The 18,791-nt window shown below is 42.7% G+C and overlaps 1 protein-coding gene across 1 annotated transcript in view; it reads left to right on the plus strand.

Moving 5' to 3' along the window:
• Nucleotides 1-18,791, plus strand: part of loxhd1a (lipoxygenase homology PLAT domains 1a) — a 224,162-nt gene that overhangs the window by 7,079 nt on the left and 198,292 nt on the right. The window contains exons 2-5 of the mRNA XM_088000471.1: nucleotides 2,313-2,471; nucleotides 8,120-8,278; nucleotides 10,792-10,931; nucleotides 16,447-16,587. Of these exons, the coding sequence (XP_087856597.1) occupies nucleotides 2,327-2,471; nucleotides 8,120-8,278; nucleotides 10,792-10,931; nucleotides 16,447-16,587 (585 nt within the window). The 5' untranslated portion in view covers nucleotides 2,313-2,326. The remainder of the gene's footprint in view (nucleotides 1-2,312; nucleotides 2,472-8,119; nucleotides 8,279-10,791; nucleotides 10,932-16,446; nucleotides 16,588-18,791) is intronic.

Raw genomic sequence — 18,791 nt, forward strand, 5'->3', positions numbered from 1 at the left:
ATAATATGATGGAATTCAACCTGCAGTTTGAGAGGGAGAAACTGGAATCAGACATAATGCTATTACAATTGAGTAAAGGTAACTACAAAGACATGAGAGAGGAGCTGGGGGCTAGAGTTTATTGGAAGGGGATCCGAGCAGGGAAGATGGTGGAGCAGCAATGACAGGAAGTCAAGGAGAGCATAAAATCAAAAGTCAAAGATACAATGTGGTGAAGATTAGTAAGAAGCTAGAGGATTGGGAAGTCTTTAAAAAACAGCAGAGAATATTTAAAAAAAAAGAGAGGAAAGATGAAGTAATATAAAAGAAGATTGCAAGAGTTTTTTAGATGTCTATAAGATAAGAGAGAGTCAAGGATGAACATTGGTTTGCTGGAAAATTAGGCTGGAGAAGTAGTAACAGGAAACTTAAATATGGCAGAAAAACTAAATAGGTTCTTTGCATCAGTCTTCACATTAGAAGACACCAGTAGTATACCAGAACTTGAAGAGAGTCAGGGGGCAGAGGTGAGTTTAGTGGCCATCACTATGGAGAAGGTGCTGGGGAAACTGAAAGGTCTGAAGGTGGATAAGTCACCCAGACCAGGTGGTCTACAACCCAGGATTCTGAAAGAGATAGCTGAGGAGATTGTGGAGACGTTGATGGTGATCTTCAAGGAATCATTGGAGCCAGAGATGGTCCCAAAGAACTGGAAAATGGCTAACATAAACCCCTGTTTAAGAAGGGAGGGAGGCAGGAAACATGAAATGATAGGCTGGTTAGCCTGACCTTGGTGGTTGGTATGATTTCAGAGTCCATTATTAAGGATGAGATTGCAGAGTACTTGATAATGCTTGGTAAAATAGAGCTGAATCAGCACTGATTCATCAAGGGGAGATCACACCTGACAAATCCGTTAGAATTCTGTGAGGAGGTAACAAACAGTGTTAGACAAAGGAGAGCCAGTGGAAGTGATCTATTTGGATTTCCAGAATGCCTTTGACAACATACCATACAGGAGACTGCTAAATAAGAGCCCATGGTGTTAGGGACTGGCATGAATTAAATATTGGCCAATTGGCAGAATGCAGAGAGTGGGATAAAGGGGTCTTTTTCAAGATGGCAATTGGTGACTAGTGGAGTTCCATAGGACCATAAGACCATAAGAAATAGGAGTGGAAGTAAAGCAATTCGGCCAATCGAGTCCACTCCGCCATTCAATCATGGCTGATGGGCATTTCAATGGCACTTACCCACACTCTCCCCGTATCCCTTAAATCCTTGCGAGACTAAGAATTTATCAATCTCTGCCTTGAAGACATTTAATGTCCCAGCCTCCACTGCGGTCTGTGGCAATAAATTCCACAGGCCCACAACTCTCTGGCTTAAGAAATGTCTCATTTCCGTTCTAAATTGACCCCCTCTAATTCTAAGACTGTGCCCACATGTCCTAGTCTCCCCCCTCAATGGAAACAAATTCCCACCCTTTCTAAGCCATGCATTATCTTGTAAGTTTCTATTAAATCTCCCCTCAACTTTCTAAACTCTAACAAATGTTCGGCCTACCATTTGAGGGATCATCCGTGTGAATCTCCACTGGATACGCACTAGTGCCAGTGTGCCCTTCATGAGATGTGGGGCCCAAAACTGGACACAGTATTCCAAGTGGGGCCTATCAGAGATTTATAAAGTCTCAGCAGTACATCATTGCTTTTTCATTCCAACCCTCTTGAGATAGATGACAACATTACATTTGCTTTCTTAACCATGGACTCAACCTGCAAGTCAACCTTTAGAAACTCCTGGACTAGCACTCTCAGATCCCTTTGTACTTTGGCCTTATGAATTTTCTCACTGTTTAGAAAATAGTCCAAGCCTGTATTCTTTTTTCCAAAGTGCAAGACCTCGCAGTTCCACAGGGGTCTTTGTTTGGAGCAAAACTTGGTAACCTGAACATCTCTCATTTATACCCATGTTCTGTTATCTGTTGCTAACCAATCCACCAGCTATTTTCATGGATACCCTTTGCACCATGAGCTCCTATTTTGTGCTGTGATCTTTGATGTGGTATCTTGTCAAATGCCTTCTGGAACTCTAGGTACAACCCATTCACAGGTTACTTTCTATCCACGTTGTTTGTTACTTCTCAAAGATTTCCAACAATTTACTGAAACATGATTTCCCCTTCATATCACACTTGGTCTTGTTGGATGGCAGAGCAGACTCAAGGGACCAAACAGTCTACTTCTGCTTCTAATCCACGTGTTTGTATTATCTGCTGTTAAATGCATTGTATGACCATATTTTCTAATTAATATTTCCTCATTTTCAAGGTTTGCGTAACACAATGCCCACACAGATTCAGTACTTTAATTCCTCAGCAGCGATGACTGGTGTACTACAGCCACAGATCTCTGAGTGTTCAGTCAGGACTTTTAGGCCAATAGACCCATACCCCATCAACACAGTACCGCGCATTCGCCCAGCCACTGGTAAGTCTGTTTAGTGGAATGAATTCAAACGTATTCCTTTTTTTATTTCACAATCCCAGCCTCCTCAGTATTTTGGTGGTTGTTTTATCACATTCCAATTTTCCTAATACTAAAGATTTACAAATTGACTTGAGAATCTGCTTTCTAGTTTTATCCTCAGCCCAAATCCAGCCAAGAATTTTCACACTTGGGTTGAAATTCCTGACCACACATCTGTTCTGACTCACATCCAGCTGTTCCCAGCAACCGGAGCATGTTAGGTGGGTAGGTTGGGGTTTGTAGGTGGTTAAAATGGCCTGGTGTCTTAGTTTGTGCTCCTGTTATGTTCCTGTCTTGCCTTCTTAACATGCCAGAGAAGCATGGGCTTCGTTGAAAGGACAAAGTTACATCCTGATGATATTCTGGGGACATGCACATTATGTTAACTGTAGCTTTAGCCAAAATTTTCCACTCGACCAAGAAAAGGCAAAGCAGCAGACAGCTGTCTGCAGAATGTCTATGTACATTTCTTTTATTTTTAAATATAGTTCATCCCCTGGTCCCACAACAAGGATTTCTGCTGTAACTCTCTAGCTAGTGACATCTGCTGGACATCAAGTGAGGATTAATGACTTCAGGCTGACTCTTACACTTTTTTGACTGCACCTGAGTGAATCATGTTCGAATTTTTGGAGGCTTTCCCTCCACGAGGTATTATCTGACCATGTCTTACCAAACCTGTCTGACCATTTCTTGCTAAACTCACCTCATGACATCCTTCACATCCAATTCTAGCCCCATCTTACCACACACTGTTCACAGAACAAATCACCACTCAGTGGAGTTCTTCCTACTCTGTCCAGTTGCCTGGACAGAGTAGATGTTGGGCTAAAAATGTGTTGCTGGAAAAGCGCAGCAGGTCAGGCAGCATCCAAGGAACAGGAGAATCGATGTTTCGGGCATAAGCCCTTCTTCAGGCTTATGCCCGAAACGTCGATTCTCCTGTTCCTTGGATGCTGCCTGACCTGCTGTGCTTTTCCAGCAACACATTTTCAGCTCTGATCTTCAGCATCTGCAGCCCTCACTTTCTCTCAGAGTAGATGTTGGGAAAATGTTTCCATTGGCGGAAGAAACTAGGACACAAGGGCATAGCCTTAGAATAAAGAGGAGATTGTTTAGAACAGAATTAAGAAGAAACTTCTTTAACCAGAGAGTGGTGAATCTATGCAGTACATTGCCTGTGGAGGCAGGTGATTGAACATATTTAAGACTGAGATAGATAGGTTCTTAATTGTCGTGGGGATCAGGATCATGGGGAGAAAGTGTGAGAATGGGGTTGACAAACGTATCAGTCATACGGAGCAGACTTGATGGATGGAATGGCCTAACTTCTGCTCCTATGTCTCATGGCTTTATGGTCAGTGGATATCCAGGAATTCTCTGGCATCCTTTGCACCATACTCTTTGTAAAACACAGTCAGTCTCGAGCTGCCCACATAGTTCCTGACATTGGTCTGGCCAGGGCAGATGGGAGGAATATGGCATCTTGCTTTGAGAACAGGGACCCGGAGGTTCTGCTAGTTGAGATGATGCAGAGATGGGATGGTCTCTTCCACCAGTGGAGGCCATGACACCACCATGCCACCTGGTCTGAGACTGTCATCCAGGTTACAGCAGTCTCAGCCGTTTGGAGCTATGCTCAGTAGGATGAACTTCACTTGTCATCCCTCCAATATCATACACTCACCCCACCAAGGTTCATGCTCTAACTCTCTCACTAATGTCAGCATCTTGCCCCACTCACTGTCACTCACCTCACTCCCCCCACACCATTCACCCTGCATGCCCTTTGTGCTACACTTTCTCAGGACCCTCCCCACCGACACTATTAGTAACAGCTGTCCCAGACATCTCACTAATACTTGCCCCATCTCATTCCAAGAGTAAAACAGCTCACAAGGGGAGGAGAAAAGGTTGATGCCCAAAATTAGAACTTCACCCCTGATGTGGAGAGTATCCTGACTGTATAACCCCAAGTGGCTGACTGACCATTTCCAAGCTCTGCACTTGTATGGAAGGCTGCCTTTGACTTACTGCTAGGATCCGAGTCAAGGTTAGAGAATGAGATGATAAAGGCTTATTCCTGATAAAGGCATCCTGCCCGAAACATTGATTTTCCTGCTCCTCGGATGCTGCCTGACCTGCTCTGCTTTTCCAGCACCACTCTAATATTGTCCCAGATCTCCAACATCTGCAGTCCTCACTTTCACCTTACTACTAGGATCCCCTGAGTGAAGGATATCCCTCTTGACTTGACTGAGGACACCTGACAACCATGACATGTTTCATTGGGTATACGCTGATCAACGAGGCAAGGCAATGCAAGACAAAGTTGCCATGAGCATTCAGGTGGGCTCAGAATCAGCGTACCCTCGAACATTGAGTGACAAGCCCGAGATATATTCTGTGTCAACCCTTGAGCTGGCTGCATGTCTCTGAGTGCATAGTGTCCTTGCTTCAGCATCACAGTGATAGTCATTGGTGCAGCCTGAGGTGCAGCATTGACATTCAGAAATTACCTTTAAGTGGATCAGAGGTGTGCCATGACGGTTCTTAGAGGTTGGTGCATGTTGATTGCTAGTGTCCATGGACATAGAGTGCATGTGACTGGTGCCCACAGAGTGTGTCTTCAGATGCCTGGTGTCCATTGTGGAGGTAGTTGTGAGCAAGTGGTAAGCTGAGGTCACCAGGTATTGGCTCGCATGTTTGTCAAATTTGGTAAGTAGAAATCTGAATATTAATGAGGTGAGTTGGGCCATTTAACAAGCAATAACTTGTCAATTGCAAACTTGCAGCTGCCTAGCAAGAAATCTACCACACCGCCTTGTCAAAAGCATAAACAATTGAGCATGACGCTCCCAAAATTGAGATGGGCCTTGTCAGGCTTCCTGTCCAATTCAGCAACACATTTTACCATTACCCACATCACTCAAACCACTATAAGGAGGGCTTTTGCCCAAAATGTCGATTTTCCAGCTCCTTGGATGCTTCCTGACCTGCTGTGCTTTTCCAGCACCACTCTAGTCTAGACTCTGATTTCCAGCATCTGCAGTCTTCACTTTTTCCCACTATAAGGATCCCCTCTGCCAACATTTAGTTCTGGTGCCCAGTCTGCAGTCAAATTATTTGTCTCAACTTTTTTTGTCTAGACTTCCATTTGTAGGCTGCTCATCTGGGCAAAATGTCAAAAGAACATGGAGTAATTGAATTAATTCAACACCTTCAATTGAAGAGGAAATTAGTGGATACTGAATGAGAAAAAGGGTATAGATGTAAAAATCTCAAAATAAAGATGTGCAGGTCAGGTGAACTGGCCATACTAAATTATCTATAGTGTTAGGTACATTAATCAGGGGTAAATGTAGGATTGTGGAATGGGTCTGGGTGGATTACTGTTTGGAGGGTCGGTGTGGACTTGTTGGGCCAAAGGGCCTGTTTCCATACTGTAGGGAATCTAATCTAATCTAATCTAAATATAGCGAGTCTCGCACAAAAAGAAAAATGAGAAGCACCTAGGCTGTCAGTCTTTCCTGATGAGTACTCCCAGTCATTTGACAAGTTTGGTAGTGGGCACCAGTCACATGCTCTCCGTTTGGTAGTGCCTGCATATTTTTTAATGAGGAGAATGCAAGTTTTTAGGAGGGTGTAAGAGTTTGCAAAGGGATATGGAGAGGTTAAGTGAATGGGCAAAAATTTGGAAGATGGGAGTGGGATATTGTGAGGTTATCATTTTTCAGGAAGTTAGAAAGGTAGAAAATTAAGGAGAGCAATTTAAGAATGATGCAGTATGGAGGAATCTGGGTATCTTTGTATATGAATCACAAAAAAGTTAGCACCCAGGTGCAGCAAGTAATTAGAAAATTAAGCAGGATGTTGTCCTTTACTGCAAGAGGACGGCACGGTGGCACAGTGGTTAGCACTGCTGCCTCACAGCGCCTGAGACCCGGGTTCAATTCCCGCCTCAGGCGACTGACTGTGTGGAGTTTGCACGTTCTCCCCGTGTCTGCGTGGGTTTCCTCCGGGTGCTCCGGTTTCCTCCCACAGTCCAAAAGATGTGCAGGGCCAGGTGAATTGGCCATACTAAATTGCCCGTAGTGTTAGGTAAGGGGTAAATGTAGGGGTATGGGTGGGTTTCGCTTCGGCGGGTCGGTGTGGACTTGTTGGGCCGAAGGGCCTGTTTCTACACTGTAATGTAATGTAATCTAATCTAATCTAATGTAATCTAATCTAATGAGGACTATAAAAGTTTGAAGTTTTGCTACATCTGTAAATATCACCTGTACAGTTTTGTCATCTTCCTCAAGGAAAGACATATTTGAATTGGGAGCAGTTCAGAGGTTTGTTCCTGGGATGAGGGGTTTGTCTTGTGAAGAAAGGCTGAGCAGGTTGGCATTCTACTTATTAGAGTTTAGGAGAATGAGAGGCAATCTTATTGGAGCATGTAAGATTCTGAGAGGGTCAGGGTTGATGCTGAGAGGATTTTCCACTCGTGTGGGAAACTAGTACTGGGAGATGGCTTCAAAATAACGGGCCTCCCACTTAAAACATAACTGAGAAGGGATGTCTTCTTCTGGAGGGTCATTCATGTTTGGAATTCTCTTCTATAATGAGCACTGGGGGCTGGGTCATTGCATAAATTCAAGGCTGAGCTAGACAGACCTTTGAGTGAAAAAGGAGTCAAAGGTTTTGGGCTGAGCATATAGGAAAAAGGCCGTAATCAGATTCGCCAAGATCCTATTGAATGGTAGACAAAGCTTCATGGACGGAATAGTCTATTCTTGCTCCTATGTTTAATTGTGTTAAGGAGCTAATGAGCTAACAATGCACAATACTCTAAGTTTAGTATAACCAGGGTTCCATATGGGTTTAACATTTTTCTTCACTTTGAATTCTATTCATATATAAATTAACATTGGTGTTTTGCTTACAATTTTTATATCCTGGTTAGACTGCTCTTTATTGATGTGATTTGAATGTGAAGTTTAAACCTCTTAGTGACTTTATCACATTCAGAATTTTATTTTATAAGGGGTCTTACCAAAGTAGACCATTTCATACTTATCTGAACTTAATTTCACATTTACTTTGTCATTCTGCAGCACTTTTGCAGTATCTGCAATATTATTAACAGCTTAGTCTTCCTCAGTATTAACTGTAACTCCCAATTTGGCTTCTTCCATAAATTGTGATTTAATACATATAATTCCTGAATCCAGATTATTAATGTAAATTGTAGCCTGTTGTAGCCTGTTGAGTACCACTGTCAAACAATGTGGTGCTGGAAAAGCACAGCTGGTCAGGCAGCATCCGAGGAGCAGGACAATCGACGTTTCGAGCATAAGTTCTTCATCAGGAGCCTGTTGAATACCACTTCCTACCTTTTGCCAGTCTCTGCTGTTGAACCTTTAACCATTAACCCTCTAATTTTGGTTTTGTAGACAACCTGCAATCTAATCTGCTACTTATCCCTAACACTACATTCTCTCACCTTAGTCATGGATTTATCAAAGCCTGTGCTTGACTAACTATCTCTCCTGGCATTAATAACCTGTAAAATCATATGTGAGATAATCATGGACTGACATCTTTCTCTGATCTTTTAAAACCAGGATTTCAGTACAGGGACATTTTTCCTCCCAGAGGTAAACCTGTATGGAATGATCCCAGAAAAAAGAATGAACAGTGGACTAGCAGTCTAAGGAAATACAAAGTCGTTCTAAATCACAGAACCATTGAGTCTGTGGTTAGCAGGAAAGCCCCATTTGCTGGTAAGTACTACTGGATGCACATTTGTCATGTCATAGCTGTGGGAGGTTGGCGGGAATACCATTCCCACTCTGCCTTTGTATTCTCTGGTTATTGACCGTACTAATACTGAAATCAGAGAGAGAAGCTGAGCTGATGTGATCATTGGGAGTCAGGGAGACAGACATCAGTATCAAGGCTTGAAGGGAGCAATCGCCTGGGAAAGTGGGTAAAGAGGGAACAATCCAACAGAGTGTGGAACAGGAAATACAATTGGTCTGTGGCGCCACATGTGTTTGTCACATGATATAATTACCGCAAAGGACGCAGTAATTTTAAGTGCTCAATGTTCCAACTGAGGTCACCCCAGAAGGTACAGATAAAAGAAGTCTGGCTTCTATTGAGTCTCTGCTATACAATCCTGTTGTAACATGACCCCAGTGCCCCCCAGCCCAGAAACTGTGTAATCTGTTTGGAAACTCCAAGAACAATTGTAACACAAATCATTCCAGAACTCCAATACACATGGCCAGCACAGTTACCCCAGCAGCCCGCTATGTAAAAGAACAAAAGTAATTCTTTATCCAACCTGGGAACCATCCTCCAATCCCAATCTATTCTGAACAGCAGCCTATAGTATAGGTTACATCTTGACTCAAGCTTTATTGAAAATCCAAACATGCAAGGTCTGTCAAACATCTCAGTAACAATAGACAATAGGTGCAGAAGTAGGCCATTCTGCCCTTCGAGCCAGCACCACCATTCATTATGATCATGGCTGATCATCCTCAATCAGTATCCTGTTCCTGCCTTATCCCCATTACCCTTGATTCCACTATCCTTAAGAGCTCTATCCAACTCTTTCTTGAAAGTATCCAGAAACTTGGCCTCCACAGCCTTCTGGGGCAGAGCATTCATACACCCACCACTCTCTGGGCGAAGAAGTTTCTCCTCAACTCTGTTCTAAGTGGCCTACCCCTTATTTTTAAACTGTTTCCTCTGGTTCGGGACTCACCCATCAGCGGAAACATGCTTCCTGCCTCCAGAGTGTCCAATCCTTTAATAATCCTTTATGTCTCAATCAGATCCCCTCTCAGCCTTATAAACTCAAGCATATACAAGCCCAGTCGCTCCAATCTTTCAGCGTAAGATAGTCCTGCCATTCCGGGAATTGACCTCGTGAACCTACGCTGCACTCCCTCAATAGCCAGAATGCCTTTCCTCAAATTTGGAGACCAAAACTACGCACAGTACTCCAGGTGTGGTCTCACCAGGGCCCTGTACAGCTGCAGAAGGACCTCTTTGCTTCTATACTCAATTCCTCTTGTTGTGAAGGCCAGCATGCTAATAGCTTTCTTCACTGCCTGTTGTACCTGCATGCTTGCTTTCATTGACTGATGTACAAGAACACCTAGATCTCGTTGTACTGCCCCTTTACCTAACTTGACTCCATTTAGGTAGTAATCTGCCTTCCTGTTCTTGCCACCAAAGTGGATAACCACACATTTATCCACATTAAACTGCATCTGCCATGCATCCGTCCACTCACCTAGCCTGTCCAGGTCACCCTGTATTCTCCTAACATCCTCCTCACATTTCACTCTGCCACCCAGCTTTGTGCCATCAGATGCTGGAGATCAAAGTTGAAAATTTGCTAATATTACTTTTAATGTTCATGAAGGATCCAACCAGGTTGGTAACAGATAGCTTTCCTTTCCCAAAACCATTTTCCATGTCTCCAACAACTCCTTTGTGAAGGCCTGTCCTACAGTCTGACCGTTCTGAAAACCTTCCTGAAACTGAAGCCTTTTTTTTCAGTTTATTTGGCTTTCCAATTCAACCTCATTGGCCTTTTTGAATGTCAGTACACCAGGAGAACAGTCATTACTTCAGAGATTAACAAAATATGTAAGCAAGACATCCCATAGCACAGGCCCAACATCTTTCAGAGTCCTGAGATTGGACAGGTGGCTTGTTTTGATTTGGAATCCTCATGCTCTCCAGAATTTCATTTGCATCTATTTATTATTTACAACATTCACGTTGCATTATAACATTGCACTCATGGTATTTAAAACTAAAATGGTAACGGAGGATTGAAGGATTGAAGGCTACAGGATTGAAGACTAATGTCAAGTAACCGTTTACAGTTTTACCATGTTTTAGGCTTTATTTAAATTAGCTCTGAGGAATCCTTATCAAATTTATCAGCATTCTGAATTTTAACTCAGATCCCAGCAGTGAAAGACCAAAAAAATGGTGTCAGTCCTTCTGATTCAGAATTTTTTGTACACCATGATCAATCATACTTAAATCCTTATTTTCTACCATTTTGAGATTCCACTGAGTGCTCTGTTTAGCACAGTCATTAAGTTGCTTCTGTTAATTCTTGCGTGAGCTACTTTGACAAAAAAAATTATTTTAAGTAGGTAACAACTTGTTTAAAATATAAAACACAGTAAATTTATATGAGAAATTACTAGTGCGTCAAATAGAATGTTCAAGCACATTAATTTCAACCACTCTGTGTTTACAGCACGGACAATGGACACTGGCTACAGGCATAAGGATAACCGGATCGTCAGTTTTCCTCAGTATAATACTCTCAATGACCCACATCTCTTTGACTACTATGCCAAGAAGTTTGAACTCCAACTGCAGCCACACTGTCCTTCTGTAAGCCCATTATATCTTTTTCCAGATACTTGAAGGATAGCAAATAGGGGTGTCATAAACTGCATGAAGTTCATTTAGATGACTTATGAATATTAGGAGACACCTAAGAGTGATCTCATGCCTTAGGATCACATTCAGATAAGACAATCCTTGTAGGGAAATAAGGGCCACAGAAAGTTCAGCTTTGATCATGAGGATTGTTCTGAGACCAAGACAGGTGATCATGCATCCCATGCTTTATCCTGCGGAAGATCATATTTACAAGAGAATTTCAATGACATTTAACTGCCTAAATGTAAATATTTGAAGGCATCTCACTATCCTCATACAAACGTTTGAATGTTATTCCTGTTTAAACGGAGCCTTGTTTTAAAATTGTGTAAGATCCGGGGCAGCATGGTGGCTCAGTAGTTAGCACTGCTGCCTTACAGCGTCAGGGACCTGGGTTCAATTCTAGCCTTGGGAGCCTGTCTGTGTGGAGCTTATACATTCTCCTGGCGTCTGCGTAGGTTTCCTCTGGGTGCTCTGGCTTCCTCCCACAATTCAGTGATGTGCAAGTTAGGTGAATGCTAAATTGCCCATAGTCAGGAGTAAATATAGGGCAGGGGATTGGGTCTGGGTGAGTTACTGTTCAGAGGGTTGGTGTGGACATATTGGGCTGAAGAGCCTGTTTCCATGCTGTAAATAGTCTAAGATGGAAAACATGCCAGTGGTGAATTTTCTTTTCAAATTATGATCTCACTACAGCTGATCATTGGATAGTCATGCGACCCACATTACTCCCTGTGTTTCCCTCCTTCCAGTTTATTGGTAATAACTCAATTCTGGTGCTAGACTGGTGAGGTAGAGCCTGGACAATTGTTTTAGAGCCAAAAGTTCCAATCTCACTAGGACTCTTGGGAAATTTAAATTCAATTAATTAGGTAAATTTGGAATAAAACTCTATAAAAATTAGCAATGGTGACCATGAAATGACCAGATTGTAGTAAAAATGCAACTGATTCACTTATACTCTTTAAGGAAAGAAAGGTACCATTCTTAGCAGGTCAGGCAGCATCCAGGGAACAGGAGAATCGACGTTCCTGAAGAAGGGCTTACGCCCGAAACGTCGATTCTCCTGTTCCCTGGATGTTATCTCATTCTCTGCTTTGTTCCTGCCTGCCCTACTTGCTCCGTTACCCAACTGTACCAGTCTTGGATTAATCTCTTTCCTCACTATTTCCATGACTCCACCACCCTCCCCCCAACCTTACTAGCTTAAATTCTCCTGAGCAGCTCTAGCAGATTTCCCTGCCAGTATATTAGTCCCCTTCCAATTCAGATGCAGTCTGTCCTTCTTATACAGGTCACTTCAATGCCAGAAGAGATTCCAATGATCCATAAATGTGAACCCTTCTCCCATACACCAGATCCTCAGCCATGCATTCATCTGCTCTATCCTCTTAGCACCTCTTGCCCATTCCTATTTGTCCTGGAGAAGGTGTTGAGCTGCCTCCTGAACTGCTGCAGTCCTTGCCATGTAGGGATACCCAGGGTGCTGTTCGGAAGGATTTCCAGCATTTTGACCAATCTGTGATATGTACATTGGTGAGAACAATGTCAACTACTTATTTCCCTGTAGTTGATTCCGTTGCTACCTGCCTCAGACCTAGTTTCGCAGCTATGTCCTTTGGGACTAGGCCAGCTCAGTCACTAGTGATGCTGCTGAGCCTCTCTTCCCCACTGCGGTTATACTTTACAACATTGACACCGTCAATGTTTCCTCCAAGCAGTGTTCAAAATAGAGGAGAACTGATCATTAGCTGGGGACAGAGTTGTTTTCTTGTAGATGTTTGATCTGATGCCATTAGACTTTGGGGGATCCAGAGTCAATGTTGAAGACTCCCAGGGCAACTCTCTGTCTCCTGACTATATGCATTGTGCTGCCACCTCTGCTGGGTCTGTCATGCTGGTTAGAGAGATGATGGTGGAGAGGTCTGGAACATTGATGGTAAGGTATGATTCATCAGGTATAACTATATCAGGCTAGCCTAGGGGAGAATGCTCTTCATTTTGACACAAGGCTCTTAGCAGAATCAACAGGGCTGTGTTTACCGTTGTTGTTTCTGGTGCCTGAGGCTGCAGACATCTCATTCTCTGATTGGGTTAGCAACTTGGAAATGCAGGGCACTATCATTAATCAGTCAAGAGTTTAGTCTTTTAATTGGCTGGTGCCAATGAAGCGTCCCCCCTGGGTGCATTGGTGCATCCACATGAGGGCTTGGGGGCTATATTTGGTCTTGATATTGGGATCTAAAGCATGCTGGTAAATTTACACCAACTGTCTTTCCAGTAGGTAATGAAAATCCCGGTGTTAATCTAATGGGGAAGATGCACAACTTCTGAAACCTTTCCTTGACTATATAAAGTTAGCTAGATAATAGAATTACAAGGTAACATTTTTAATGTACCTTGTATGCAATCCAATGATATTCCCAATGCCCTGAACAGAACAAGAACTGTGTGTATCTGCAATTGAGAATTGAAAGACTGGTTTTAATGTTGACAAATGAGATAAGATTGCTAAATGAAACAAAAATATGTATAAGTTAATAGATGCCCTTCAGCAAAGAGAGAAGAAATGGAACTGAATTGTCGCATTATTGGTTGAAAGTTTCCAGTTATTGTGAAATATTCAATCAATGTCATATTAGCATGTTGAGGATGTGTGGTTCAGAGCTGAAGGGAAAATGTTTGTTACTGAATGATAGTAGTGGTAGTGATCTTGTAGTCCATCTTATACTTCTCCAGAGCTGCTTTTCTACAATGAGCTTTGAATTGCTCTCACATATTTGATAAAAATAAAATTACTGTACTGTGTCATAGAGATCTATACCTTAAAAAAGGTCAGCACTTTTGACAATGGCATTGTATGCCTGGTATTGCAAATGCACATCTAAATATTTATTAAATATTATCAGGGTTTCTGTTCCACCATATTTACAAACAGTGAGTTCCAGATTCCAACTACCCTCTGAGTGAAAATATTCGGACTCACATCTCCTCTAAACCTATGCCCCGTACCTTAAATCTGTGCCCCGGTCAATGATCCCTCAATCAAAGAGAAAAAAATTATTTCTGCCTGCCCTATTAATGCACCTCATAATTGTATTCATTTCAATCATATCCTCTCTCAGTTCTTTCCTGCTCCAAGGAGAACAATCCTCATCTGTCCAATCGCTCTTCGTAATTGAAACTCTCGAGTCCAGGCAACATAAAATTTCATGGAATCCCTACAGTGTGGAAACAGATCATTTGGCCCAACAAGTCCACACTGACCCTCCAAACAGTATCCTACCGAGACCCATTCCCCTACCCTATTACTTTGCATTTCCCCTGACTAACGCACCTAACCTAGGTAAAACCAACCCTGAACACTATGGGCAATTCAGCATGGCCAATTCACCTAACCTGCATATCTTTGGACTGTGAGAGGAAACCCATGCAGCCACAGGGAGAATGTGCAAACTTCACATAGATAGTCACCAAAGGCTGGAATTGAACCTGTGTCCCTGGCACTGTGAGGCAGCAGTGCTAACCACAGAGCCACAATGCCACCCCATCCTGGCAAATCTCTTCTGCACCCTCTCTAGCGGTCCAGATTGTATAAAACTTCCCTGAGACCACATTGGGAATAGGAGTAGCAATTTGTTTTTATTCATTCAGGGGATGTTGGTATTTATTGTCCATCCTTAATTACCCTTGAGGAGGTGAGCTGCCGCCTTGAACTGCCCAAAACGCTGTTTGAAATAACTCCAGAGAGGCCGGTATCCCATCTCCAAGCCCCCCTTTATTTACACATGGAGAGTTCTCGACACTGATCCACCAACTCCTGTTCTTATCTGTCAGCCTGGGCTCCCTGGTTAACAGCCCTAATCCCAGAACTCCTAGTTTGTGAGGTCCACCTGGTTGATCACATTACAATCACTATACCATTAAGGAAGGAGTTCCAGGATTTTGACCCAGTGGCATTGAAGGAATAGAGGTATATTTCAAATCAGGATAGTGAGTGGCTTGGAGGGGAGCTTGAAGGTAGTGATGTTTGCATGTATCTGCTGCCCTTGTCCTTGTGGTGTGGTTGTGTGTTTGGAAGATGCTGTATAAGGATCCTTGGTGAATTTCTGCTCTGCATCTTGTAATAGTGCACAGTGCTGTGACTGATAATTGATGATGGAGGGAGTTAATATTTATGGATGTGGTGCCAATCAAGAAGGCTGTTCTGTTTGATATCTCTGCCTGGAATAAATTCCTTGATGCATTAGGTAAAGTTGAAACAAATGTAACAAGCATGATTCTGGGGTTCTGATTTCAAGCTGAGCTAAACTTGCCTTCATGTGAAGAAAATTAAATTATTTGACAAAGGCTAAGGGAGATGGTGGCCTAGTGATATTATCACTGTATTGTTAATCCAGCAACCCATCTAATGCCCTGGGGACCCAGGTTTGAATCCCATCATGGCAGATGGTGGAATTTGAATTCAATTTTAAGAATCTAATGATGACCATGAAAGCATTGCCAAATTTTCATGGAAATCCCATCTGGCTTAGTAATGTCCTTTAGAAAAGTAAACTGACATCCTTATCTGGCCTGGTAAAAACAATGACTGCAGATGCTGGAAGCCAGATTCTGGATTAGTGATGCTGGAAGAATACAGCAGTTCAGGCAGCATCCAAGGAGCTTCGAAATCAACGTTTCGGGCAAAAGCCTGAAACGTCGATTTCAAAGCTCTTTGGATGCTGCCTGAACTGCTGTGCTCTTCCAGCACCACTAATTCAGAATCCTTATCTGCCCTGCTCTACATGTGACTCCAGACCAACAATGTAGTTAACCCTTAACTGCCTTCTGGGATGGGCAATAAATGTCGACTTACACAGCCATCATCCCCTTAATGAATAAGAAAACTCAATCAGGCCACCAGTATAGACAAGCTTCTCCTCCCAATCTGGTCTATTGTATTCACTGCACCCAATATGACCTACTCCAAATTGAAGAACCCAAACGCAGACTGGGTGACTACTTTGTGGTCTGTGTGTAAACGGGACCCCGACCTTCCTGTAGCTGATCATTTTAACACCACATCCTGCTCGCATGCCCATGGCATGCTGCAGTGTTCCAGTGAATCACAGCGCAAACTGGAGGAACAACATCTCATCTACAGACTAGGCACTTTATAACCTTCTGGACTTTGCATTGTGTTCAGCACCTTCAGATTGTGAACACACTCCCGTTCCCTTTTTTTAGCTTACTTGTTACATTCTCTGTCACCATGTCCTTTCTCCCCTTCCCCCACTCTACTGGAACTATCTGTTCTTTCCAGTCTGGTAGTTAGACACACCATTGTGACTGGCTTTTTAACCTGAATGGCCTTTGTATGTTCTTTGTGATATTACTATGAGTTTACTTAGTTTGACAAAGCTAGCTAAATGACAAGCTTGATTCAAAATTATAATGAGTTTCAATTCATTATGACATTCAGCGTCCTAAAAGTGCTGTGTATCCGCAATCATCCCACTATCGAACTGAGCATTCCAGGCCTGGAACTGCAGCAGATGGCGACATATTGTACAAAGTGACAGTGAAGACAGGACAGAAGAAAGATGCAGGCACTGGTGCAAAGGTGAGTTCATTCTGATCAAGTCTTATCAGGTGAAACATCCATACATGTCAGTGAAAACACTGGCTGGGCCAGCATTTACTGCCTATCCCACTGGCCCTTGAAGAAGGTGGCAGTGAGTTGCTTTCTTGAAATGCCGCAGTCCAAGTGCTTTGCAGAGACTCACAATGCAGTTTGGGAGGGGGCTCCAGGAAGTTCCTACCCAACCTTCAAACATTCTGTAAGGGAGAGAATATGAAGAGCCTATATGTGGATCGTGTAGATAGACAAAAAAAAGGATAGTATAAAGAGATTAATTTTTTGCGAAAGAAAACAGATCTTCCATATTTCATGGTGTTTCATGTACAATTAAATGTCAGAATTACATTAAAATATTATGGAATTCCTCAGCCTGTGTATGGTGACCTAAATAACACTTCGGCCAAAGATGCCTCAAAGAGATCATTTAGAAATTATAGAATATGTTGTACTTTTGAAATTTTTTTCAAAATGTTCAGTAAAGAAATTTTGAAATTATTTTAGTTGGAAGAATTATAGGGTGGAATTTGATACGGATCTGAGTGATGTGGGCGGTGGAGATCTGAGTTGAATAATATCCTGGGGTTCTGTCCATTGATCAGTCAGGATGATGTGAGGGAGGTCTAAACAAGCAGCGTGTAGGGGTTGGAGGTATCACTGCCAAAAGGGGTGTGAGAGTCAAAATGTGTTGCTGGAAAAGCGCAGCAGGTCAGGCAGCATCCAGGGAACAGCCTTATGCCCGAAACGTCGACTCTCCTGTTCCCTGGATGCTGCCTGACCTGCTGCGCTTTTCCAGCAACACATTTTCAGCTCTGATCTCCAGCATCTGCAGACCTCACTTTCTCCCGTGTGAGAGTCAAGGCTTGGGAAGGCATTGGAGGGCATTGTAGCTATGGGGGACCAGGAGGGGTGTTTACTGTTAATGATCACTACAGTGGCCTCCATAGGGGGATAGGGGGAGCATAGCGGAACAGGATGGGCATCATCAGGTGTAGTGCCAAGGTCCAGTTAAGATATTTGGGGGCAAAGTTCAATGTAGTTTCCACCAAGGGGAGTAGGGGGCAGTAGAATTTGGATGGGAGTGGTCTGTCAGGTTACTGCAAGATAAAAGAAGACATGACGACTTTGAGGAGGAGGAGCACTGCAAACTACTTTTTCATATTCAATTTTATATATACATATATTTCTTCAACTTCCTTTCAGTAATTTAATATAGATTTCAAAAGAGCTTATGAACATCAGCGATCTTCAAAGGTGTTTTGAAACTGATATGGCAATGTGTATTAAAATATTACAAGCTTTTTTAATTGCGCCAAGAATAATTATGTTTATCATATGTTGGATTATGAAAAGCAGAAAGACAAAAGAATAAACTCAAAAATAAGTCAATTGCTCATTTGAACTCTATTTATCAACTGTGTGCAGCACCATTTCAAGATCTCATTGCAATATCTTTTGTGAGCTCTTCAGGTCTACCCCACCTCAAACCTCACCTCTCCAATACTCCAATCAGACCTAACTTCTCCAATATTTATTTCAACTATAACTTCTCCAAAGCTCAAATCAGATCTTACTTCACCAATATTTAATTCAGTCATGAGTTCTTCAAAACTGAGGTGAGGTCTGACTTCACCAATGCTTGGTTCAGAGCTGACATCTCTGGTATGCAATTCCGACGCCACTTTGGGAAGACAATTCTCATTCATCAGACCTTCCTTGGAATTGTATAGGAGTGCTGCTGACTTGTGCATTTTATTAGAGGCTTCAACAAAATCTTCCCCATGCAATGTTGCTCCTAAAATATTCTCTTCATGTCTGGCTGCTTCAGTGCAACATTCAGCATTGATTTTTGTAAGACTGCCATTAAGTGTGATTTCCATCTGGTTCTTCTGAGGCTGCTCTGCTGCAGTAGTCTGATTAGGCTCAACCTTTGGAAGATTCTCATCGAGTCCGACATCCTCAGGACTGTGATTTGATTTCTTTAGCTCTTCGTCAGAATTCTGCTGTGGTGTGCCTGCAGCAAGACGTCTGTGAGTTTCAGCAGCAAGGGGTTTCGCAAGTGATGTGCCTTCACTGGGACAACCTTCAGATTTGAGAGGCTGAGGAGCCTTATGAGGCTGAAGGTTCATAAGAATATCATCCAGCCTTATGGAACTCTGCTTGGGAGTGTTTGCTGCAGAAACATGCTT

The sequence above is a fragment of the Chiloscyllium plagiosum genome, unplaced genomic scaffold, assembly GCF_037043375.1.
Source record: "Chiloscyllium plagiosum isolate Xiang-an unplaced genomic scaffold, Cpla_swu_hap1 HiC_scaffold_1, whole genome shotgun sequence".
NCBI classification, from domain to species: Eukaryota; Metazoa; Chordata; class Chondrichthyes; order Orectolobiformes; family Hemiscylliidae; genus Chiloscyllium; species Chiloscyllium plagiosum.